This window comes from Lottia gigantea, assembly GCF_000327385.1.
Source record: "Lottia gigantea unplaced genomic scaffold LOTGIsca_24, whole genome shotgun sequence".
NCBI classification, from domain to species: Eukaryota; Metazoa; Mollusca; class Gastropoda; family Lottiidae; genus Lottia; species Lottia gigantea.
The window spans coordinates 2,400,824-2,427,435 of NW_008708707.1; the positions used below are offsets into that span (position 1 = coordinate 2,400,824).

General features: G+C 34.1%; 2 protein-coding genes across 2 annotated transcripts; one reads left to right on the forward strand and one right to left on the reverse strand.

The window, feature by feature from the left end:
* Positions 1 to 517: 517 nt before the first annotated feature.
* On the reverse strand, positions 518 to 5,947 carry LOTGIDRAFT_160316 (hypothetical protein; the record flags this gene model as incomplete). The annotated part of the gene is made up of 2 exons (XM_009055368.1): positions 518 to 936; positions 5,821 to 5,947. The coding sequence occupies 2 exons, from the start codon at positions 5,945 to 5,947 to the stop codon at positions 518 to 520; spliced, it is 546 nt and encodes a 181-aa protein (XP_009053616.1).
* An 8,889-nt stretch (positions 5,948 to 14,836) lies between these two features.
* On the forward strand, positions 14,837 to 16,318 carry LOTGIDRAFT_116754 (hypothetical protein; the record flags this gene model as incomplete). The annotated part of the gene is made up of 1 exon (XM_009055369.1): positions 14,837 to 16,318. The coding sequence occupies one exon, from the start codon at positions 14,837 to 14,839 to the stop codon at positions 16,316 to 16,318; it is 1,482 nt and encodes a 493-aa protein (XP_009053617.1).
* Positions 16,319 to 26,612: the final 10,294 nt, after the last annotated feature.

Consider the following 26,612-nt stretch of genomic DNA (forward strand, 5'->3'; position numbering starts at 1 on the left):
CTGTAATATTATTATTTACTGTCTTGAATTTGACAATCCTTTGTAGCCTGTCATTATGAATGAATATTTTTTTCAGATTTGAAGATGATTATCATAGTGAAAATCTTGAGTCATGTTCATCCTTAGCCCGACAGCTACTGCCCCCAACGTGATATACGTTATATAATTTGTCACCATGGTGAATGTAGCCCAAAGCAAGTTCTTCTTTAGTCGACAATACTGGCTCTACCTAGTTCCTCAGACGTGATGTAATAATGTATCGTTAGTATGTTAACCTGTTGTAGTCCGTTCCGTTATTCTTTTAGTTTCATAACATTTTAAAATGGAATTCGTGAGGGTTTTAAAATTCATTCAAAAAAATACATCAACGTTTCCCACCAATAAGTAGTCACTGAACATATTCATAATTGATGATGTAAGACAATCCAAACGTTCTTTGTCTCTACCTGTTGAAATGAAACGCGGGTTATAAATAAGTCAAATTACGTTCTCTGATATAATATGAAAAATTACTTTGTTACTCAGAAATCAATATTCGTATAACAATTACAGGTTCCTCAGCTATTCGTATACCAACTTTGTGAGCGGGTTCCTCAGCTATTCGTTTACCAACTATGTGAACCGGTTCCTTGGGAACTTGTTTACCAACTATGTGAACGAGTTTATCAGCAATTCGTTTACCAACTTTGTCAACGGGTTCCTTGGCAATTCGTTTTCCAACTATGCGAGCGGGTTTATCAGCAATTCGTTTACCAACTATGTGAACCGGTTCCTTGGGAATTCGTTTACCAACTATGTGAACGGGTTCATCAGCAATTCGTTTTCCAACTTTGTCAACGGGTTCCTTGGCAATTCGTTTACCAACTATGTGAATGGGTTTATCACCAATTCGTTTACCAACTATGCGAACGGGTTTATTACCAATTCGTTTACCAACTATGCCAACGTGTTATTAATCGAATGAAATATTAATGTTTTGATTATTTTAAGGGAAGGAAATGATTTTTTTCAGTCAGATGTTTACTCCGTCGAACTAATTCTGAAAATTTAACTCATTAATCAACAATTAAAAAAATTGATCAAAATCAGTCAACCCCGTTCAAAGACCAAATGGAAACTATATGTCTCTTTTTTCTGAAAAAAAAAAATTTAATAAAAAAAAATCCTGACTATTGTTACGATACTTTTTAAATATTGGTAACCAAACTATGCATCGTCGAATCTCGAATCAAAACTCAAGCGAACAGAGACTACTACAAACTGGGACAAAACTAATACCAGCTGAGTTCTAGTAAGTAGAATCCTGCTAAGTAGGTATGCGCTGAATTGTGGACGACAAAAAGATGATTTCAAATTACGTCTATGTAAACCTAACTAATTGGTTTCCTATAGCCGCCCTTGTCCTTCAAACTAAGTATGTGCTATTATTCACTGAAAAGTATATGTAAGGCTTGCATTTTATTGTTTTAGAAAGCTTATTAAATAGTGTGCAGGCACGTGAAAAATCGACAATTAATTATCCCTATATGTGTGTACTTATTACACTTGATTACATTTAAAATAATTACGATATCTTCAAATACTCTAGTAGCCAAACAGTGTTTGAAATTAGATAATCTTGCTTTAGTTTATTTTTCACGTACTTGGTAACATTGTGCATTTGCGATGGAATTTTGCATGTCAAGAATACTTAATTTTAATTGTTAATTAATATATACAATCTATTTCCCAGTTCATTATTTCTGTTTCCTAAATAACCTGAGGGTCCGACATAGGTAGAGATAAACCTCGGTTTCCCTCGTTAATTATGCAGGTCGGCGGTGCTGATATGGAAAAAGCATGTAGTCGTTCGTATGGGAGAATAAATCGAGGCCCTGTGTGCTACAGGCTGTTCATGTTAAAGATCCCTCGACAGTTGGAAATCGAAAAAGATTTCGATAATGATGCAATCCCGGAGAAATTTTCCTCATTGCACAGTCGGAAGTGACTACATACAGATTATCGAGATCATATCATCGTTGATAGTGTTTAGTTGCACGTTAACGGGCTGTTTTTCATTACTTCTTGTACAAGAAAAATATTTAAAATTCTAATAAAAATGTTTCCGTCTATTATACTTTTTACTATTTTCATTCTAACTCAGGTATTTGCCGGCCTTGGTAGCATGTTATGTTAAAACACCTGGATGTATGAATTACAAGTAAGGATCTTATAGCGGATAAACTAGTCATTCAAAATCCGATTACAGCTGAAATCACTCGTCTATATTGCCCTCCAGAGCAAAACAAAACCGAACTAAATCTTCGCATTAAATGGCAACAGTTTTTGTGATTCCCCAACCTATGTTCAAACCCAGATATATCTTTTTCTGTTCGCAGAACATCCTGTGTAACTGATTTAGCCGACCGTAGTTATTTGTTCTACTGAAGGGTGTTGGTTGTACATGTCTTGTTAACCTTCGCTTCTCGAAGAAGATGAGTAATATTGACCAATCATATACCCAACGAGAAAATACCCATCTAAAACATTAAGTCAAATTTCAAAAGTTGGCAGCAATCATTTAACAGATCGCAGAACATTCAAACTGTGGATTTAACAAAATGTAAGGAGCATTTTTATTATGTGATTATGTAACCATTATACTAAGAATACAAGAATATATCATAACATACAGTAAAATTTCAAAAGCCGATAGCAATCATTTTACGGATCACAGAACATCTTCACATTTTGGATAACCTGGTGATATTTTCTGCATAAGGGTCTAGTCACGCTTCTGTGCTATATTCGCTCTAGTTTATTTTCTTCTACTTTTAAATTACCATTTCGGTCATTGGTCATTTTCGGGGGCGTTAAGTTTCAGTTCGTTTTGTTCATTAACACAGAAACCGAGATCTATTATAGTTATTTATCAGGCACACCGATCATGTCAGTTCGTTCATAAAAATTTTAAAGTAAATAGTGTTTATGAAGTGCAGATTAACTTAAAGTCATTGAATGTCATTAAAGCAGAATCGCTAAAGGAACAAAGGATATTTAATATGGCACGCTTTGGGTCATTTTTAAAAAAAAATCAAATCCCGAACAGCACAATATACATTTAGTTTGGGGCAGAATAACTGAACTATTATATATGCGTAGTACTTTTGTTATTGTACAACTATTATTCTTGAAAAAGACGTTAGGATACAAGGACTGTCCACGATAGCTAGTCCAATCAGACCCAGAAAAGTGGGGCGTAAAGCTCAGTTTATAGAACTGTTTGTTCCATTCAGCCGAAAACTAGGGCCTGGTGAAAGCCGTTACTTGTATACGCATAATCTTGAAGTGTTTTACCGATGCACATTTCCGTGTCCGAATGATAGTGCACTTAATGGAAGAATTTTATTTCGTAAACGAATCGTTCATGATTCCCGTCAAGCTTTGATGTTTGACAATAATAAACGACTTAAGTTACACAGCACTCGATGATTTCGTGGTGTTGTGATCTGTCATGAATCAGCAACTTAGTAAAAAGTTGTGACCCGAAGAATAGAATCATGCAAGTTATTTTCTAAGCCTACACCAGAATGGTTATTTTAGTGTAAAACAAAAGACTTGCTTGAAATTGCCGAGAATCATCAGGTGGCTTTTCTCACCAAGAAAACACTTCGATTACATTCTTAATCATCTACATGAGCAGTTCACGTTTTTATTGACCAGGTTTTTTTTTCACAAATTGTTAATAGTCTTTTTAACATGAACGCTTGTTGGTGCCACCCACAGACCTGCGTAAATAAATCTTTGTCCCGCCTCTTGTCATTACTGGCAAATTGAATGGAAATCAGTTAATCATAATGACGAGGCTGATATATAAAGCGGAATCCTGCAACTGAACAGTCGTGGACGTTTAATTCCTTGTTAGCACCAACTATATTTCTATAATATTTATTTTTGAATGAAAGAATTGCCAAAGACCAACAAGATTACACCTTGACGTGTAATTCAGTGCAAGCCAACATTTCATCATTCTGAAGGAGAGAAACAGAAGTTGAAGAAGTCCACCATCATGCTTTCCAAAGTTTATATGCTCTGTTTAGAGATCTTTATCTGCTGTAAAATCTCCAGTATTTTAACTTCACAACTGGAAACTAAGGTAAGTAAAAAAAAAATGATATTAATATATTTTTTACTCAGTATGTGTGCATGGATCTATTTAAATCTTGAACGCCCAAAATCTAGCCTGTCAAGATGCCAAACGCCCAAAAAAATACTATTATCTGAGGATGAGTATAACAGTAATAGTATCTCGTTTAAGAAATTCACTGCAGCAAATTTTTGTCGAGGTGCTCAAATTCGTTGATAACATTTATCATGAACTAAAGAACTTGTGATCTCCACCAGAAAATTGGTAGAGGAGATCTCATCTCCGAAAACAGAAGTACTTGTTTTGCGAAGAGAGACCGCATATATATTAATATGGTGCATGTACACTTGTTCACTTGTGTGTACTGTCGTTTATTTGTATGTATATGTAATTTTTGTACAATGCTTCACATTGCCACAAGGATTGTGTTTTGATTGTTGATTAAATCAAGTATGTCCATTATTACACTGAATTGATTTGTTAAGCGTTTTAAACAACAATAGTGAATAATAGTTTAATTTAAGCTTAATATTTACTTAGAGTTTTCTATTTAGTTTGTTTTAGAATTTGTTTGACTCAGTCATGCTAGAAGTCACCACACATAATTCTTTAGAAAAATGATGTTTCGATAAGGGGACCAATTTCAGAAACATTTATAATACTAGTATTCTTAATGAAATGTGAACCAAAATTTAAACAAATTTAAAAATTTGATCAACAAATTTAAGTCTTATTGAATTAGAAGTGAAAGCAGAAGAGCGATTTTGTCATTTTCTTAAGTAAGTATTTGGTTCATCCTTGGCCTATAAAATTTGGGTGAATCAACCTCCCCACCCCCCTTTACCAAAATATAAGAAAATTCTTCCAATGTAAAAGTCTTTAATGGAAATATACTCTTGTTCAAATGAAATTTGTCTTACGCCCTTCGTTGCTGCACCTTATTAGGTGCAGTTCGATTTACTCAGAACGAGTGCACGATCTCTAATATCCACATGTAGAGGCTGTATATAAAATCAGGGTTAATGCTATCATACATTATTTATATTTATTATCATTTAATGTCCCCATGCAGTAATATGGGTTATTTATTATTTATTTTAATAGATAATATTCCTAAGTCCTTATAATTATTATAGTCGTCAACTGAAATTATGTTGACGGTCAACACTTTTACTGTCAGCTATCATAAATTATTTTGTCTTGCCCATGTTACTTTTAAGTTTGCTGTATAGCATGGCTTGGTTCATTCAATTGAATAAAACAAAATGCTACGTAATATTTCGAAAATTCTACAATTATGTGTCTTTCCCTTGGCCTTGCGTTGTTTTCCAAAACAGTCGTGTTGTCAAAACCAAGAATAACAATTTTCGGATCTTGTTCAACAAAAAAAACATATTTTTATGATAGTTGTTGGTCAAACCTGTTGTGAGAATCTGTTTACTGACCAACTTTTGCATAAAATTACAGTTGTATTTAAACATTAAATAATATATTCATCGTAAATTCCATAGTGGTAATATGACCTTGGTTATTATTGTCTTTTAATAATGTTCTGGAAAATGATCATTTAAGCATGTACTTATAATGGAACATGGTTTTACCAATAAATAATACGGACAGGACAACTCTATCAATTATTCGTGAATGCCATTAAATTAATATGGCACTGACTATAAATTTGACATACGTCTTACCATTTATTGTGATATTTTTTGGCAGATGTTTGGTAATACCAACAAGTATATTTGGACGCTTAAGATAAGGAATGATCTGGGTCTGTTTTAACGATGTGTCGAATGTATCTTTTATGGCGCAGTTCATTTTGTTTTAATGCACTGTTCTAATAAAAACGTAATCTATATTATCTTCAATATGCTAGCTCGACGAATATACTGATCCACTTTCCCTACATGTCATATTTACATTCATGTTATTTGTCAACTCGGTTTCCTTCTGTTAGTAAATTCGAAGATGCTGACATATAAGAGCCGTCCAAAAACCCTACTGACAGAAAATCTAGATTCTTTTCCACGGGCTGAAGTGCAAAATTGGATTTTGGAATAGGTTAAGGTACTATCTTCAAATTTTAAAACGAGGTTTCCCCTTTACAGTGATGCAAGGCGGATGACCCTAAGGAAACTGTGTTTAGTCATTTGAAGCCCCTTGTGCAACAGTCTTTGCGCTTTAATCATCAAAGTGAAAATTGCATTTGTTTAGGTACCATTACTCTCAGTACACATTGCAGAGTCTTGTTCTTATTCGTGGTCAAATTCAGAAACAGAAAACTAGGACATAAAACTCGATTTCGTTCATATCCACTGAGTTTATCAAAGGTGTAATTAAAGCAAGAATCGTAATTCAAATATACAATCATACTCAAGTTTGCATGATAATCACATGTGTTCTCTTGACTCCAGTTTCGTGCTTAATAACTATTTCTGATTGAGACTAATCCTTACAGACTAGTAAAATTATACCCTAACCCTTCTGGGTCAATGAATTCAAATTGTTAGTTTTTTATATACGGAAATCACATCAGCTTGATCTTGGCCGTGTGAAGTTAGGATTTTTTTTTAAATCAATAAAGTGGAATTGTTTAGTGCTTTGTTGTAAAATAATATGCAAATCATAGACAATTTCAAAAACTAAATTGATTTTAAAACAAATCGGCTGCATTTTGACAAAAAATCAAGTTGCAGAACAAAAAATATATCTTGGCCTTAACATGTCTGAAATTCCATTTTGAACCCGGGATTTTCGGACATATTCTCAAAGGCTCAGTTTGAATACTTGAATTCGTACTCTTCGTGGGCTCTCTGGTGAAAATTCTATTGTCTAGATAATATGCTTCTGTGAATTATAGTGGCACTGCCGCAAGGTTTTTAGAAAGAGTCTAGAATGAACCCCAAGTTCACAGATATTGTAGGTTCCAATCTCATCAGTTGAGAACGCTTTATGATTCCACGACATGTTCTTCCAAGAGCTGACGTCCGTGTATATCTTAACTATGGTACTGCGATTGTCAAATACGACTGATTTAGAATCGGATGAAAAGAGGTGCTTAATTAAGTAGCTGTAGTTGAAGCAATTGTCAATCAGTGTAACTTGTGTTGCAGATGTTCAGTATGTAAATAGGACCATTCACTCATTAATTTTACATTCTTCAAATCTCACGAATGCTTGAAATATTTAAATTGCAGAGCACTACATTTACAATTAATACACATCACGAAAAGCCAATTAAAATCTGATAATGAAATTCTAGACAAACTGCCATTACCTTATTTCAAAGGCAAAAGAGCAGAACTAAATCACCCATAAAAGAACATTTATTTTTTATAAAGGATTTCGAAACTTAATATAACAATTGACAACAGCTCATATACTACGCCTTCTGTTCGAGTATCAGAGAAAAAGAACTAGATTTCGGGGAAGGGAGGGTTTGGTTCTCCCAAATGTACAGGTCTAAGCTAATTAGCTTAGTATATTTTTTCGACCTTGTGTTTCAAAACTTATTACTGTGTTATATAGACATAATCCTTAGAGTACATGATAATGCAGAATTTCTTATCCCCAATATGAGTTGGTGACTGAAAGTACTAATAAAAAAAAATAAAGCTCCACAGCAGATGGGTGTCTTCCATAAACTAGCTACGACTTAACTGTAATGTTATTGAACTCAAAGAAACGTACAGAAATTATACAGATAGAACAGCAAAAAAGGTATTACGTTACGTTTTACGTTACCTTTCACGAATAAAAACAGCCATCGTACTTTTCAGAATCAGAAAATGTTAACTTGTTTGTCATGAATGCATTTGAAAATCAGATTTTTGTGAAGACTGTTCATTTCAAAGGAATTTATTTCTATTTGATTAACCAAGAACATCTGATCGATTAGTGTACGTGCACTTTGTAATTTGTCCTTTAACATAAAAACTAACAAATTGATGGATTCGTCAATTACATTTATTGTCAATAGGTAAAACGGCTTGTTTTTCTTCGCCACAATACAACAACGCATGTTCGTTGGAAATATACCCCCCCCCCCCCCCTATTATCCCAGGAAACATGGCTGAAATACGAGTAGGTTGTGTTGAACATTTGAATGTATATCTGCAGTGCACTTCCATCATCTTATCTAATGATTATAAACATATTAATTTTACAAAAAATTCTTGGGCTGATATTAGTTTATTTATGGTCTCTTCTGACAGTGAAGACATGTGAAATAACGGTATGGGCTGGATGCCAAAAGAAACACAATGCATCAACATTACCCTATAACTTTAGCTATAGAAAGCTTAAAATATCAATGGCTCATTTTGAGTTAAGATACTATAATGGCATGGACGTGGAAGCATTCAGGAATCGCTATTTATATAGTCTAACAATACCCAAGTTTCAATTAATGGCCAACTATTATTTTTTTTATAATCACTGTCTATAAAGGACACTTATGGTGGCGTCTTTCTCAATTTGGTCTAACTACCATTTTTCAATTATGATTTTTCACGAACTTTGGTAAATTACCAGTGTTACTGTTAACTAGGAACAAACAGATCCAGGTCTTACAAAATATTGTATCGATTTTGTCGTTGAACAAAATGACAGACTGTGGAAAGTATTTTGCCTCTTCCGATTTTGTCTGGTTAGACAAATATCAAAAAGATGTTCCATCTCTTGTCAGGTCGAGTTAATTGGTTATTTACTGATATAGGATTTTGATGGAAGTGCCTAATATGGGTTGTAAGCCTGTAAGTACAATTGAACTTGATAAAAAGAATTGAGCAAGTCATCCAAGAAGTTAAAGTGAATTTGGAAGATTTTTTTTCCGTCAAAATATCAAAACGCCAAGGGCTACTATGTCCTAGCTATGCATGCCGTCAAAACATTAATGACCCTTTGCCATTATGGTAGCCTAATCTACAGAATTGTTCCATACAATGCTTATTTGACTAAACTGAAGTAGGCTTGTATGATGAGAACTGAAAAATCACAATGTTTATCGAAAAATGGAAGTTGAAATATAAAGATCCCATGAAAGAGAGCAATAAATCCAAAACCGGGACCTTGTTGATTACAATGATCATATCAAGTTTCTTCAAAAAAAGATTGTAGTTTCTATTCTATATGAACAGATTTTGACGGGTTTAAACTGAGTCAAAAGCTCAAACTTGTTCCGCGAAAAATAGCCAAGTCGCACTAAGCTAAATAATTGCTTCAAATTCCAAAGACAAATATTTTTTTTCATTGACTCGTACACAGTACCACCCGTATTCCAAATAAATCATCATTATATCCTGCTTAGAAGAATATGACTGTAAACATCTGCTTTCTGTTAATAAAATTTCAGAACTTTAGCAACAGTGGATATAATCTAAAAATGAGTTGACACTTACAAGAAAATGCCCAGATCGATATAACATAATTACATCCAGTAATCTATTAAGAAAAATAATAATACATTGATTAATATTAATCAACTAGTGTCTATTAATTGTTTGTCGTGTCAGTCATTTAATTACTAGAATACTTTCTATACCCATAATTACTAACAATAAATCTTCTTCGGTACTGGGAGGGATACAATACATACGGTTTCTTCTGAGAGCAATCATATATTATTAACTACATGTTATTATTTAGGATTTATCAACAGGTGGACTTTTCAAAACCAATCAGGACAAAATCAATATTGATGGGCTTGTTGTTTTCGTGATGAAAGGTAAACAGTAAAGTTATTTGAACTCTGCGAATGGGGTGTCCAGTTGACTCAAAGTGAAAACGAGCGTTCCTGAAGGCGTGATATATGAGCGAGCCAGGTTTGGTGACCTCCCAGACCCAGCAAAATAACACTGTGTTATTAGAACTATGTGGATGGGATGTCCAGCGGACATAAAAGAGTCACAAAGTGTAAACAAGTTTTCCGGAAATCGTGCTATATCTTTTTAGCGAGCCAGCTTTTTTTTTTCTTTTACAGCAATCATACAGGTATTATACCATCACAGATGGTTCCTGCTGCTCTTAACGGTTTTCTATTTATAAAGTTAAGATTATGTTGGTACTTAGGTGCGTCTTAACCTTATCCAAATGATGACCTCCCAATCTCACACAGAATTATCGTTATATCCTGTACTTTAACGAAACTGAAATAAACTCAGTAATTCGCACAATAGATCTGATGCAATACATGAAAGACGTCGACAGGATGTTGTTACAACAATATTGAAGCAATGTTACAGACTAAATTAAAGAAACTGATACTCGGTTAAATGCGGCAATCGACATAATGGTTTAGTCTGAAGTGAAAGTTGCATAGTAAGTACCGTAATATTCAGGACATGCAGTAAATAAATGTAGAAAAGCATATTAAAAACATAAGTATCTTAAAAATATCTGTACATAACGGTAGTGAAATGAACATGCTTAAATAACAATCATACGATTCATAAGCATTATTGAATACGTTTGCTTCTCAGTATCTAAATGCAATGATGTCACTTAATAATGGTCTGATTTGAGTTTACTGGAGTTATCTACCTTTATATTAAGAAATTGATAAGCGTTTCGTTAACGACTTGTTCAAACAATAATATACCGTTTTGAGTATCGACTTCTCACGTCGCCTAGGAAATGTTATAATTTCCCCTGAAATTTCAAAGTTTTGAGAAACAGGAAAAAGGGTTTAAAAATAAAATTATTTTTCGTTCGTTAACATTCTAAAATCATTTTAGGCTTTCCTATAAATGTCAATAGAGGATGTAATCTTCGGTTTTTAAACTTCATTTCCTTATAACTTTTTAGAGCAAAGGTTATAAAATCTAGTTTAAACTTAACTTTGCTCAGATATAAATTGGTCGAAATAAGCATTTTAAATCAGCAACTACTACCACTAAATAAAAATCAGACCCAAGAATATTACAAATTCTACTCCAGTATTTCATCAACACGTGATAGATCTCAATATCAAACTCAGAAATTAAAATCGTTAATCCCTACCCACATTTAACCACACAACAGTCTGTGGCATAATGATAGTTAGTGACCAACGTCATAAACGTTTCTAATTATGGCTATGATTTGATAATATAAACTCGTATTTGGTCTGATATGACTTTAAAGACACCATTTGCGTAAATTCCAGTCACACAAATTGTTACTAAGAGTATCTTATTTTTCAGTTAATTTTCAAGAAAAGTATGAATGGATATTAGTCTCTGATAATAAATTTTAGCCTTGTTATCTATTTCTTTTCAAATTGGTTTGGATTTCATCTTCTTTTTTAATTTCAAATCTGAAGGACTGTAATGACAAGTCCGTTTCCAGTAAAAGTCGATATCGAGTAGGCAGCTGGTAGTTGCGGTAGGAGATGTCGCGGTACTAGAGTCTTGGATGGTTTGGTACTGTTGGTATTTTGAAATCTTCAGATCTGAGCGTGGACGAGAAACTTGGACGTTTTGGTATGAGTTACTCAATCTTCCAAAAACTCTTTTAAATTATTTTTTGTCTGTTAGTTTAATGGTGGTCGTTGTTTTGGTTTGGTTTAGTAAGACTATCTTACCTGTCTTACGAAGCCCATAAATAGTTAATTAATGAAACAAAAATATTAATGTATTTTCTGTAGTTCTTATGATAATTTACTTTGCAATCATTGAGAAAACTAATGATCAAGAGCTCAAATCTGTGATGTACGGTCCCGTTTTTTTGCATCTAAACAACTGAAAAGACATATTTCCTTTGAACCACTGGAGGCATTTCGGAAAATTCACATAACTTATAAGCATAAACTATGTCATTATCGACAAGAAAGAATAACTTAGGAAACAATTGGAATGCCAATGAAACATACTTGACAATCAACCCGATTCAACCAAGATAATAGAAGTACTTTGTATTTTGGATATTTCATTTCCACTGTGTCCTAAAGTTACATCTTTTTTGGTTTGGTTTTTAGGAAACATCTTGACAACTTTGCACATAATTATGGTGCTCACGTGGCCCTGTGAGCAAAAACTACAATTTTGATTTAATATCAGTTGAATTAGCCTGTCGTAAAACCGCCAATTATATCCTTATTTTGATTATTGATTATTGAAAGGACTCGTGTATTGTTTTAAGATTACTTTGGTCTAATGACTGTCTTGTTAGCTCCGGATCAGTGATATTAAGTTCCAACAGAACAAGCTGTATTTCATATGCACCAAAACACATTGTCTATAAAAACAGATTCCCAATTGCTTGATCTCCTTTCATATTTATTTTATACAATAGAAAAACAATGGTCGAATTCAATATAGTGAATAAATGAATATTCGATGAACTGTGGAAGCTCTTTCAATATGTTTGGTCCGGATGAAGTCAATACAAGGGATAAAAGGTTAATCGATTATCCGTGGTTTCTTTACCAATACACCAATACATCGCTATTGATACCTATAAACAAATTAGGAGGCATAATAGACTGTTCTTAAATAGCTTATAGATTCTAATGGTGTTTTAATAGCTTATTTACTTATCTTAATGAATTTTTATAATACTCTAGAATATATGTACTCCTATTATGTATTCTTCTCATTGATTACCTCATATCACCTCATTCTCCCTCTCCTACTACTACTTCTGTATTTCGTCCATCTTCTTTTGTATCACTGTGATTTAATGATGAATTTGAACCAGATAAATAATAGAAATTAGGCATGTGTGCCCCCGAAACTTAGACCAGAAATATCTATAACTTAATCCATCGGACAAGGTAGGTCTCCAATTTGTATTGTTAGAAATAACAATAACGCGAATAAGAAGATACAAATTGACAACTTTTTTTTGAAAAGATGATTTTATGCTTCGCCTAAATGACTTTTTTGTATGCATTTTAATTTTCTACCACAGTCTAGGTAAAACTGTTTAAAATGTAGCCAAAACTAGGCTACTCAGTTGCTTGGAAAGGACATTAACCAGACCCAGTGTGATACAGATTGAAAAGATTTCGGTTAGTAACATTCGACGTTTTGAAAGCGTATGACTGGTTTTGACATTGTTTTTACAAACTTTCTTGAACTGCACACTATTATGACGTTGTTTATGTTTATTAGTTGTGTCAGTAAGAAGAAGAACGAAAACAGAAATATCAGCCACTGGAACATGTCAAAGGATTTACCCGCTCAGAACGAAACAGTCAATGAATAATTATATTCTGTATCAATTTGTGCAAGAAAGGGTGTGTTCATATCAATAGCAAGATACTGTGACTAATGGGAATGGCAAACAGATTGTATTATTTATTTATGACATTTCCATTGCATTTTGTCAGACGAGATTACGAAAGTTTTGGATTTTAAAAATTAGAGCCGCACCGACATTGTATAACTTTGCTTTCAGTTTGGTCTGTGATACGTATCTGTCTTAATGCCTTCAAATATATTGCCTTGATTATACTTTGCATAAGCGCAGGGGAAAACCGTACAAATGAAACAAGCTTTATTTTTCGAAGATAACCAACAGTTTCTATGGATTCCAGGAAAATATAAATACACATTTAGAAGTAGAATCGATACCAGTGGAATTTGTGATTGTAAACAACAATGATGGCACCAAACTAATATTATAAGAACTAAATGTCAAATACGACACAACCTTCCTTAAATTGAAAAGTTTAATAACCAATTGTTTGAAAAATATACCAATTAACTTACTATTTCAACAGTCGGCTGTAAACACAAAACTGAAAATTCAGTTAAGAATCGTATGTCAATTAATATTCCCTTCTGAAAAAATGCGAATCCCTGAGACTTGTTGCAAAATAAACACGACCTGTTTTCAGTGGGTTTGGTGCCCTAACCTTTTCTGACAGCTTATCCATCATGTCTACCTCAATGACTTTTGTCAGCTTATAAAATTTGCTTCATGGATTTGTTGATTTTGTAGGTACCTACCACGTTTCTATTGGAGATCACAGGTGCTTGGAAATGAAATGAAATGTTAAGTTCTACTTTTCTGTACCGTCACGGGGGTTGGAGATCAACAAAATATATATTATTGGCACAACAACCGTGACGTTTTCCCTGTCAAACTGGAAACAAGAGGCAAAGTTATGGATACAAGGCTGTTTTCAGAATATCAAACTACGCTGTAATTCGATTGTTTATTGATGTACTCGTCTCTTAATTGTTGGTTAAATGTTTTGTGTCTTTGAGTAATGTTTACTTTTTGTTTCCTCATAGACATGTCCCATCAAAGAAAGTTCAGTCGGTTCAGTGCTAAATGTTTTTGCTTATTAACCTTTCACAGACCGTTATATGGCTTTTTATGTAAACTAAAAAAATTGAATCTTTGATATATGGTTAAGGTCGTGTAAAATGCCAGTTCTTGTTTGAGATATTAAATAAACTGCACGATACAGGCAACATACAATTTTGTATAAAAATGTCCATATTGAAGTTAAATCATGACCAGTTTTAAATGATCCTAATATAAATATATTTTAACGAATAAGAGATACCCAATAGCGCAATTTTTAAATATTTAATTTTGGCACTAATAACAAAATATTTCTGTTACGCCCTTTTATGAAATTGCTCTTCGGTGTGGAGTTTCTGGTACTCTTTCATCTGAGACAGTCCCTTAAAAGGTCAAATACATGTACATGTTCCCATTTTTCAGGTTACTCAAAAGAATGAAGTAAGACGAGAAAAAGAGTTATACCCTCTGATGAATAAAAAGAGTGAAGAGTCGTTCACGATATCAGATTATGATGATGTAGATGAAAGTGCTGAAAAACGGTATTTTGACACTCTCGGTGGTGCTTTTGTTCATAGTTTTAAACGAAATTCAAATCCCTCTAAAAATAAACAATTTTTTGAAAAATTAAAGAACTTATTGAAAGTATCTAAAGAATCTAGTCATAAAAGAGCCTTAGATGACTTAGGTGGCATTAATGTACACAGTTTCAAGCGCGGTTTGGACGATCTAGGTGGTGTAAACGTACATGGCTTTAAGCGCGGCTTGGATGATCTTGGTGGTGTGAACGTTCATGGGTTCAAGCGCGGTTTGGACGATCTAGGTGGTGTAAACGTTCATGGGTTCAAGCGCAGTTTGGATGATCTAGGAGGTATAAACGTTCATGGATTCAAGCGAGGCCTGGACGATCTAGGTGGTGTTAATGTGCATGGCTTTAAGCGGGGTTTGGACGATCTAGGTGGTGTAAACGTTCATGGGTTCAAGCGAGGTCTGGACGATCTAGGTGGTGTAAACGTTCATGGATTCAAGCGCGGTTTGGACGATCTAGGTGGTGTAAACGTTCATGGGTTCAAGCGCGGTTTGGACGATCTAGGTGGTGTAAACGTTCATGGGTTCAAGCGAGGCCTGGACGATCTAGGTGGTGTAAACGTTCATGGGTTCAAGCGCGGTTTGGACGATCTAGGTGGCGTAAACGTTCATGGGTTCAAGCGCGGTTTGGATGATCTAGGTGGTGTAAACGTTCATGGGTTCAAGCGCGGTTTGGACGATCTAGGTGGCGTAAACGTTCATGGGTTCAAGCGCGGTTTGGACGATCTAGGTGGCGTAAACGTTCATGGGTTCAAGCGCAGTTTGGACGATCTAGGTGGTGTAAACGTTCATGGATTCAAGCGCGGTTTGGATGATCTAGGTGGTGTAAACGTTCATGGGTTCAAGCGAGGCCTGGACGATCTAGGTGGTGTAAACGTTCATGGGTTCAAGCGAGGACTAGATGACCTAGGAGGAGTGAATGTACATGGCTTTAAACGCGGTTTGGATGATCTTGGTGGGGTAAACGTGCATGGATTTAAACGAAGTTTTGATGGTCTTGGTGGAATGAACGTACATGGTTTTAAACGCGGGTTTGGAATTAACGTTCACCGATTCAAACGCGGGCTAGATGATCTTGGTGGTATACATGTCCACAGTTTTAAACGTAACTTTGACGACCTAGGAGGAATGAATATACATGGTTACAAAAGAGCTTTGCGTGATCTAAATACAATACAAGCAGATGATTTCAAGCGCAAATTAAATAGTCATGGAGGAATGAACGTCCATGGAAACAAAAGAGGTTTCGACGATCTTGGGGGAATAGATGTGCATAGTTTCAAAAGAGAAGCAGGAGATCTTGATGAGACTGAAAGCAACCATGTTCAACATATTGAAAACAATGCATCGACGAACAAAAGATGAAAAACCAGTTGATCCAGCCATTTACACTATGATCTTATCTCTCACTAATGTATATACAATTCAGAAATAAAAATCAAGATACGTACATTGTGACGATGAATTGGTAACAATGACATAATATCACATTGCATATTGGTTATAAATAAATCAAAAATGTTATTTCCGCCAACTATAATAACTGTTTTGGTCCATCTCAATTTACTAGTGACATTAAGAATAATCTACAACCAAATCAGAATTCTAAAGTACAATCATGGGATTGTGCTGTAGCATCAGGCAAATAAAAACTTCTTACAATAGCGACCATCCTGACAAATTCAAGCTACGTTACGTCTTTTGTTTGATCTTCTATAAATAAAAAGATGAAACCTTTGTTCCTTTAATTCTATAAAATGAGTACAGACAATTTAGCCATAAGACCCCAACGTCTTATACATCACAAGTTAATTGGGCCATATGAGTTCCGATACGACTAATACCACAACAGCAATTGCATTATAAATCTCTTACTTTATGGCCATTTTTATGCTACACACGAGCCAATGTCGTTATGAAATGATTGACTTCGTTAATATGGTCAAAGCTAAAATAGATAGGTTTATGTTGGAAGGTTAGGACGAGGCTTTTTGCTCATTGACATCAAATTCGTGAGTAGCATTCTGGACAAAATCTCGGTAGAAGTAGCATTGATTGGAATCTTTGTTTGATCTGTGAATGAACCAATTTTCTGTGGATTTTTTTCCTGTTCTCAATTTACTACTTTAATATCCTTGATTACAGCTAATTTTCCATAATTTTCTCAATCTTACATATTTTCTTTATTCAAGTTCAACTAAAACGTAAATTAAGTGTGTAATTCCGAACTCACGTTTCCTGAAGTCACGAATAATCACGCTTCGTTAAAATCAGGTGGTATTCGATATTGTTGATGAGAATTTCCAGAAATAACATATCGGAAACATGTTGAGGATTTTAAGCCGTCTGCAATTAGGCTTGGCTACGAGGTTTCAGAGTCGTTTTCAATATACTGAAGATAAAAAAAAATAACGTGTTCAGTACACGATGAATTTACTACGGATTTAGAAATATGAGACTTATTAAATACACGATAATTCAAAATAACTCTTAATAATAAATAATAGAAAATCATTTTGGCAAAATTGCCGAAATGCGTTACATGTATATAACACGAGTCAACGTGGTATCTGAAGGCAATGTACCATCGTGTGAAGAAATTTACGTCTTTGGAGCACTTGTTAAGGTACAAGTACATCATGCTTTGTTGTTTCCATTAGTACCAACAGGCTGGCTACGATGGCCCAGAGCAAACGTACAGTACACATACTAGCATTCAATTATAAATGTCCCTTTTTTACAAGGAGAATAAGTGGGCTGGTTTAATAACGTTGTTAGCTAACATGTGTCTGGTTTGCTTCCAGAATGATATCTTTGGTTTTTCGTTTTAGAGACTGACATGGTAAGAGGCTTAAAATTTGTGAATGGGCCACCCCTGCAAAAAATGTGTGCTACTAATGCTGCGCTTTTAAGATCACTGAAAAAATGCTATCTTAAAGAGCAAAGTAATGTCACTGTCTCTTGGCAAATTAACAATGCATGTTTCCCGCCCTGTAGGGCCCAAATAAAAGCAGAAGATAAGTGCAATATATTTCAATTCTCATGGGTACAATCTTTCATACCAGCGAAAGACAATGTACAGATAATCATACTGCCGTGAAATAGTTATCATTGAAATTAACAATGCAGAGATCACCCAAGGAATAAGGTATTATAGACAAATCAAGTTGTTACATAAATTCCATCCCACATGTATAGAGGGTTGATGCCTTATAAAATTCGATACAGATATGAGAATGGTAACAGAACAAGATCCTGTTTATCAAAAATATTGCTATAAATTGTTCTAAATGACGGATATTTCCAACAATGATCACATTAGGCCTTAGATTGTTTTGGGAAATATCCTGTCTAAAGGCAACTTTGAACATTTGGAAAAACGAAAACCTGCTAAGGGGAGGAAGAGGATTTTCTTTTTCAAATCAACATATAAAATAGATTTTACACGGTCTCGGTGACTAGAATAGAAAAAAAATCGTTGCCAAAATAGCTATATTAAGACCGAATGCAGAAAAATCATCGACATCAGTTAAGAGATAACTATTTCTGGTCATTTTTCTGAAAATAATGATGGCAATAAAACTGAAGTTGATCTAGGTAAGTGTTACTCATGTCCTGGATCGATTAGTAAAGGCTTGATCAACGTGAAGAAAAATGATGGCTGTCTTCCCATATTCGTTGGTGTATGTATATCGAACTTCGTTAATTTCTGCAATGTTAATTTGCATATCACTTTCAAAACACGACTAAAAATAACAGAATAATTTAACGATAATAAAAATGTAACACTGCAAGTTTACATTGTATAGAAATACACTTTCATTCTTAACACTTCAACCAAAAGATAGCCAGAAATTTTGTCCTCTGCGATAACAAGTGCTAGTGTGTACATTAATTTTTTTTATCAGCACAGCGACACTCAAAACCGAATAGTCCTTTTAGATATTCAAATTCAAAGTAATCAGAACAATTCGATAAACCAATGAACCTGCGAAGTCAGTAGGTCGTATGATTGCAGACAGTCCGGCGTTGATTCGAGAGTTGAAATCTTCTAAATAAGGACAGACTTTTCTATTCCTCGACCAGTAATATAGTAATTAGATCACGAGACAACAATCAGGAACAACTCTATATCTAATGATTTTTTCAATCATTCTATATCAATAAAGCAATGACTTAAAATATTGTTTTCAATATTCCATAATGAAGAAATGAGACGAAATCCATAAAACGCATTACATCAACTATCACTTTAAAAACATTACTGAAAGGAGATAGTCTTTTACATTAAAATCTGTTGTTTGACAGGAACTTCATTAGCTTGGTCAATATAATAAGTTTAAAGTTACTCACTCAATGTAGTTAGTAAGATAATAAGTATATAAGAAACGGCGAGGCAGGGTTGCTAAATATGACCAGAAAATAATGGAATTAAGCTCCAGCTCGTACAAACAACGTCGCCTGCCAGACTTTTTGTCACCTATTCAAAGTGGACTAATAAGCTCTTCATTAAGTACTTAAACTACTCTTACGTGTTATATACAGACAGTTCTGCTCCTGTGGTTTTTGATTTTAAGAGGACAGCACAGTCGGTTAGAGTGTTGTAAACTTTGCATGACGTAATTTGCTTGGTAATGTCGAACAAATGGTGGTTGTGGGTTCTAATCACCAAACTGGCGACCTTGAATAAGTCCTCTTTCCTTATTATTCCAGTCGATCCAGCTGTAAAGGGGTACAGATAATACGGAAAGTTTAATGCCAAGAGGTTTGGCCGAAGACTAGCCGGTAGAAAGGATCCTTGTGAATCTAAGTTGTTATCCTAGTAAAATAACTATCACTTATACCGGATGTCATCTTTCTTGTTAGTTATTAGTTTTGCCACGAACAACTTGGAAATAAAACCATTAGAATGTACTCATAGCTGTACTATTTGGATGTTCAGAGACTACATTTGTGAACTCAGTTTCAAACACGCCAGCGATTGTGGCATGTCTGAATTGGCGACAGCTGCAAGAGTATTGTTCAATGTCTGACCATCAGTCACAACTCAAGATCACGAAACAAGACAATGATGTAATTTTATTAATTAACTTAATTAACCTTGAAAACACGTTTTATTTAAATCGAGATTTGCGGATTACCATACCCAATAAAGACATTTATTTAATAGGCTTCGCGTCTTGGCAATAATATTATTATTTATTATTGAAATTATTCTTACAAATACATGGGTAATAAAGCGTTTGAGTAATAAATTCAATTTTAACTTTCGAGTGTTTCATTTAAAAATAAAAAACCAAAATCGAAACGAATATAGTGAAGAATCGAAACTAATTTTTCTAAAGAGCGGTGCTAGCGCTTCATTTCATTTCTTTTTTCCTTCGGGTTTTTTGGTGGGGAGGGGGTTCCATGATATTTGTCCACCGAGAAAGAAATAAATCCAGCTGCAGGTTATCTTATGTTTCCAGCCGGAAACGGAAGTACTATATTTGCAGACGTGATGAATGGGACTAGCCGAGTAAGGTTTAAAAACCGTAAAATAAAGTTGGAAGACTATGTGATAATATGGTATTGCATTCCGACATTTTCCTCGATTCAACTTGTGACCCGTCTCGAGTCTGCCAACACTTTGTGTATCGAGACGGAAAGATATATTAATCTAACATAACGAAATAATCCCTAGTTATCAAATATGATAAAGTAATAATCTTAGTCGGGTTTTATGATCTTGAATAAATTATTTTTCATAATCTAGTCGAAGCTAATCAAAAAGTACATTCATACACAAAAAAATATATAATATTTACAATATTTCATCAAAGACTAGCTGGTAGACTGGATACTTGGAGCCTAACACATCTTGTAATTTATTAACACGTTCTCTATTAATTATTCCAATTGTTGCAAGTAGGCGTTTGAATTTGATAATCATTATTAGTAATCAACCTAGCATTTGAATATTTTTATAGCCAAATAGAATGGGGTCAATGGAAAGTTTGTTCTTTGTTTCATGTGGCATATTCTTTTGCCTCATTTCAAGGTCGCCAGGGGCCAAGAAAGACCTAACTAAAATTTAGCATTTAATCAAAAAAATTTAGACCAATGGATCCTGTAAATTAGAAAATGACAGCTTGAGTTATATTCTTACAATACAAACAGTGATCTTAAAAAACACTTCTGTAAAACACCTGATATTAAAGGTATTATGATTATTTGTCCAATTAGTTCGTAACAAAAGCAAAGTGTCTTTAAAACCAATAGATTAACTGTCGATGGAAAAAGTTATAATTGTTTTCTTTTTTAGTAAAATTGAATGAAACGTAGCTGTAGGATATTTCCAATTATTTGAATCGATACTCTTCATTTTTAACTTAATGTCACTAATTATTTGTGAGTAATGGTCGGTATTAGGCGATGATAAGTGATCTATAAAAAAAAATGTCACAAAAATACCTATACAAATAAAAATCAAGGAATTCTTTTATGGGAAGCCATGCAACATCTTCAGACCCATTTGTCGTCATTAAATTGAGTCGTTCTCTACAACAGTTTTTTTTTTGAAACAGTTAATTTTCAAAAAATTGGTTTAGTTTAGAAGAAACGTAGCAACAATTTCTCTTAAAAGATTTTAAGGATTATTTCTGATTTTTTCTTGTGTAAGATTTATTGGCCTACATGCAGCAACTTAAGAAAGAGCAGGATTATTTTAATCCTTAAAAACTGATTAAGTTCTCGATAATGCTCTTGTTTGTGTGCACTAAGTAACTATATTTATCATTTATCTGTACTATAATTGGAACCCCGTATTTCATTCCAACCACACACTATGTCAAAGTCCATGTATGATATTAAAGTCTTAAAGCTTGGCTACTTGGTATTCTATGCAGTGTGGATATGTTCCAGCCCGAAACGCCACCTAAACCAATAATAATTTCTTTCCTACTGTCTGAAACAAAAAAAAAGGCCAAACAATGTTAAGCTTGATATACTTCCCTTTTATCCAAACGTTAAAAGCTACTCTGGACCAGTTTTAGCTTTTACTTCTATTTAAAGATTTAACGGGCCAGGAATACTACAATAACCACGAATTCCTATCCTATTAAGAGAAATGTAAAATGGTCCTCAGAGAAAGAATGTATATCAAGTGAACTGCTTGGTACATCTATTTTGATATAATTAAACCTTGAATGGATTTCATACTAAAGAAAGCCCTGAAATTGATATGTTCAATCGGAGAATCAAAAGAAAGAAATATTTTATCTTACTGCAGTACAATGATTTATTAGATTTAACCTTTTTCAATTTCAATGCAATACAAAGATAAACAACGGATATCAACTAAAATGAATCAAAATGAAATGAAATGGAGTCCAACCTTTCCGTACCATGTAGGCTTACCAAGACGGGCAACGCCATGCGCAGTGAGTGAAAGTTTGCTAGGACAGCGGCATTAGTCTGCTCTTTTTCGATTTCCAACTGTCTAGGGCCATAACGTGCACGGCCTGTTGTAGCACACGGGGACTTGCTTTATTGTCCCATCCTTACTACTAGACGCTCTTTCCATTTCAGCCCCTCTTATCTGCATCACTGACAGAGGGAACAGGGTTGAAAAATTACGAAGAAATTATCTCGTCTCTTGATCCATCAAAGATTTTGGTCGAATCACCCTTCATCAAAGCTACATATTTCATGATAAAACAGTTTACTCAGTAGCTTCAAACACCAATTGGTTTTCACAATAAACCTTGTTTCGAATGTAATTGTTTTAAATGCCTAATACCTCGAGAACTTAGCGCAAATTATTTTCAAATCGATCTGTATTGTCGATATACATTTGTGGAGGCAAATTAAAAGCAAATATTGCCATTCAATTCAAGAGCTCCATTGTACTAAACTAACCACGAGGAAAAGAAAAGACCACGTCCTTCTCTGTTTAGAGAAACCGGATGACACTTGAAAACTGTTTGCATATTTTCTCATATACACATTACATTGTTTGTTGCAGAAAAAAGAGATCACAACTGGTGCATTTCATTATTTACATATGTAAATAACTAACATTCTTACGTCAAACAGAAAAATCAAACCAAGAGCAAATGTAGAATACAGCATTAATATTTAATTTTGGTTATTATTTGTTAGTTAACCATTTAATAGTAAACAGACAGAACAAAATGTAAAATTGGGTTCGTCATTTAAAGCTTCATTTTTAAAAATGAATAACGTTTCTTTCTTTACCTAATGGCAGACAAAGTCATGTCGTCCGCAAATGAGAGGCATTCTGAACGTGCCGGCTATGATTAACTTTGGAATTGTCAACTTCCGGATCATGACAAAGAAGGAATAGGGTGACCATTAACTTAGTCTAGTCGTTCGCATGGGACAATATATCTACAGGCTGTTCACGTTAAAGATCTCTCAACAGTTGGAAATCGACCAAAAGCAGGCTAATGATGTAGTTCTGGCAAACTTCCTCTTATTGTACTCTTCACGGCGTAGTCCGTCTTCATTATCCGCCATGGTACAGAAAAGTAGGACGTAGAGCTCATTTCATTTACTCAGAAGTATTGGCAAAGAAGTAACCAAGCAAAGGTCCTAAAATCATTCGAACCATTATTCATTAGTCAGAATGGATTATTAAATTCGGGCGAGTATAACTTCCACAGCTTTCAATGCCCTGAATAAGTATATCAAACAATTTGGCTTTGTCGATTCTCAGAACAAACAAAAGTGGTATCAGGTGGTCCAGAAGAGCAGAACATGCTCTCCATCACTAGCAACGTCCGACTCGTTACTTACAAAGGAGAGCTAAAAGTAAATAACTTTTTGCACATTGACTAAAGTACCATGGTACCATGGGTAAGTAAGACGATAAACGCGAAGTAACCAAAACCCAAGATGATAGAGGTGTTATCAGTTAACACACAAAATAGTTTATAATAAGCAGTCATACATTATACATTTGTCTGAGAGGAATTTTTTTTATTTCAATTGTATTGTGCCGTCTTGACTAAATTAATGCTTCAATCGTGAGTCATAAAAGTTTGTTCCCTTGGATCGTAGCCAAGCCACGTGTCTTTAGAAGCCTTGTTTGTGCAATATTGTTATTAATTATCTATTCAAAGATGTTATTCAAGACCTAAAATATTAATTGAACGAGATCCAAAGTGAACAAAATCGTGAGTTTAACATCTCTTAGTGGGATATTTCCTCATGAATTGAAGAATTCAAATATTTTTTTCAATTTTTAACAAGTGATATAACTAATCAATTGCAGAATCCACTATACAAAAGAAAATTCCTTGCCTTTTAAGTAATTGAGACAATTTTGGCTTTAAGTAATTGAAGAACTTTGTCTATAGTAGACCATGGATAAAATAAAAATATGTTCTTAACTTCAACGAAATGTAATAAAAATTGGAATTTATTGCCCACTCTGTATGTTGTTGAAGTCAGTGGGAAGTGTGCCATGACCAATATTAGGTTGGATCTACATGTTAGGCGCCAGTTTGGTACACGTACTCCTCTGGAGTAACCCGCGAGGCTCTAACCCTGTTTTAACCTCATGGAGTACAGTTTATGATGCACGAAGGTGGACCATCAGTGATGAAAGTGCTTTACGTCATTTTGGCCAGTAAAAAAAGCTACGACAGAGAAAAGCTAGTTTTGGTATAGGTACCGCTCGGAAGTAGCAGCAAGTAAATCAGTAAGACCTGTGCATCTAAAAATTGTTTTATTTAATCCAGTGTCTTAAAAAAGGCAATAAATATATAGTAAATATACGGTCGATGTGACAAAAGTGTGTGGTGGTTTGAACTGTTAAGTGTTCACTGTTCCTATAGAGCCTGTAGGTTTTCAGTTGAATGAAAATTAGCAGGAGACAGCATATTTTGTTTTTGAGAACGATGAGACTAAAAACGTTTTGACAGATTACAAGAATTGGCTACGGAATGGAATCCTCTTTTTAATACCCCTTTAATTTGTATAGATTTTGTTATGTCTGTCCCCATGGACTAAATGTTAGACAGGATCATGTCACTATGTTGAATGGACTTTAATCTGATTCGTGTAGAATTTTATTATGAAACATTTTGATATTTCTTAGTATTGGGATATAACCAAACCGCAATATTGCGCAATTCAAATACTCATATATCACAATGATTCATTTTTTTTGCGCACATTTGAATTGCCGCATTGGTCTGTTATTGTTTTAACGACGGTAAACACCCTTTACTCTTGTACAATATTCCATATGAAGTGTCCCTTGGGCTGAATTAACTTGAAACTTTCAACGCGAAATTGCAATTAAGTACGAATACATGATTGTGGAAAATGCAGTACAGTATTACGAAAACAACCAATTACATTACAAAATCAATGCAACACTTGAAATTTGTAATTAATTTTGTGCAGGTCAATTACATGATCTAATTGCTGATTAATTTAAAACTTGAAGCTTTATCTTTATTCAAACAGTTTTTGTTATTTGTGTAAATTCAATGGTGTTAAAATCGTACCATTGATATCATTGTATAGTATCAATGCTGAGTGAGGTTATAAAAGTCCTAACTAATGACAATATTACATGCTTAAATGTTATTTGACTTTATCACTTGTTCTACAGAATAAATTTAGTGATTTCGCTTTTTAGAAATTCAGGTAATAGAAATAAAATCAGTGAAAACAATAAAACCTACTCAAATAATCAGCGAGCGGATTTTGAATTGGTTCGTAAATCAATAATTATTTTCTCGATTGAAATCGTTTTACAGGTCAGCTAACTACTTTGATCGACAACAAAAGAGCCGACACAGTCAAATATCAATGAAATCATCATTTGAAGTGATAAGCATTTGCTCCATTTGAACTTTGTTTGAAACGGATTTTGCCAATAAATTTAATGAATGAAATTTCAACTCTAACATACAACCAAACATTGCCTTTTCGTGGATGAAAATTCACCTTCAAAATGTCTGGGAGTAACAGATGATAAAAAAGTTGTATATTCGGGAGAAAAAAAACTAGAACTAGCAAAATGGCCTAACAGTACATTAAGATGAAGAGTAGAAAACTACCTTGTCGATTGAGACCACCGATACCAATTTCACCTTGGGCCTATACATTTGGGAGGCCCAAACCTTGTCATTCCGAAATCAAAATAACGTTATTCTCCTACGACCACTTTATTTCGAAGTGAAAAATTGGGTTACTACTTAGCAGTATGTGCTGTTCGTTAGCTACTTTGGTAAACAATAAGTTATAAAGTCTACCACTATAGAGTCTGAAGGCTATTTATCAACATTTTCTTTTGTCAATGGTGATGTACAACCATTATTTAATATACATGTAGTAACCACTAAAAGCTTCAGCCATATAACCCAACTCATTATTGTAAAAGTGATTATTTTTATGGCCTAAACGTCCACTAAGTCGGGACAACTTTTCAAGTTTGTTATGTAGATTTTTAATGTACGAGCTAAACGATCGACCAATTTCGATTATCTGGAATGAGAATAACACAATAACTAATAAAGAGATAACCTATAACAGTAAATGATTATCTGTATTGTATAGTAAGAGTTCCTATGTTAATAAAACTGAATTATACGAGAAAATAACAATATACAATATTTAAATAACCATAGTCACTACTATT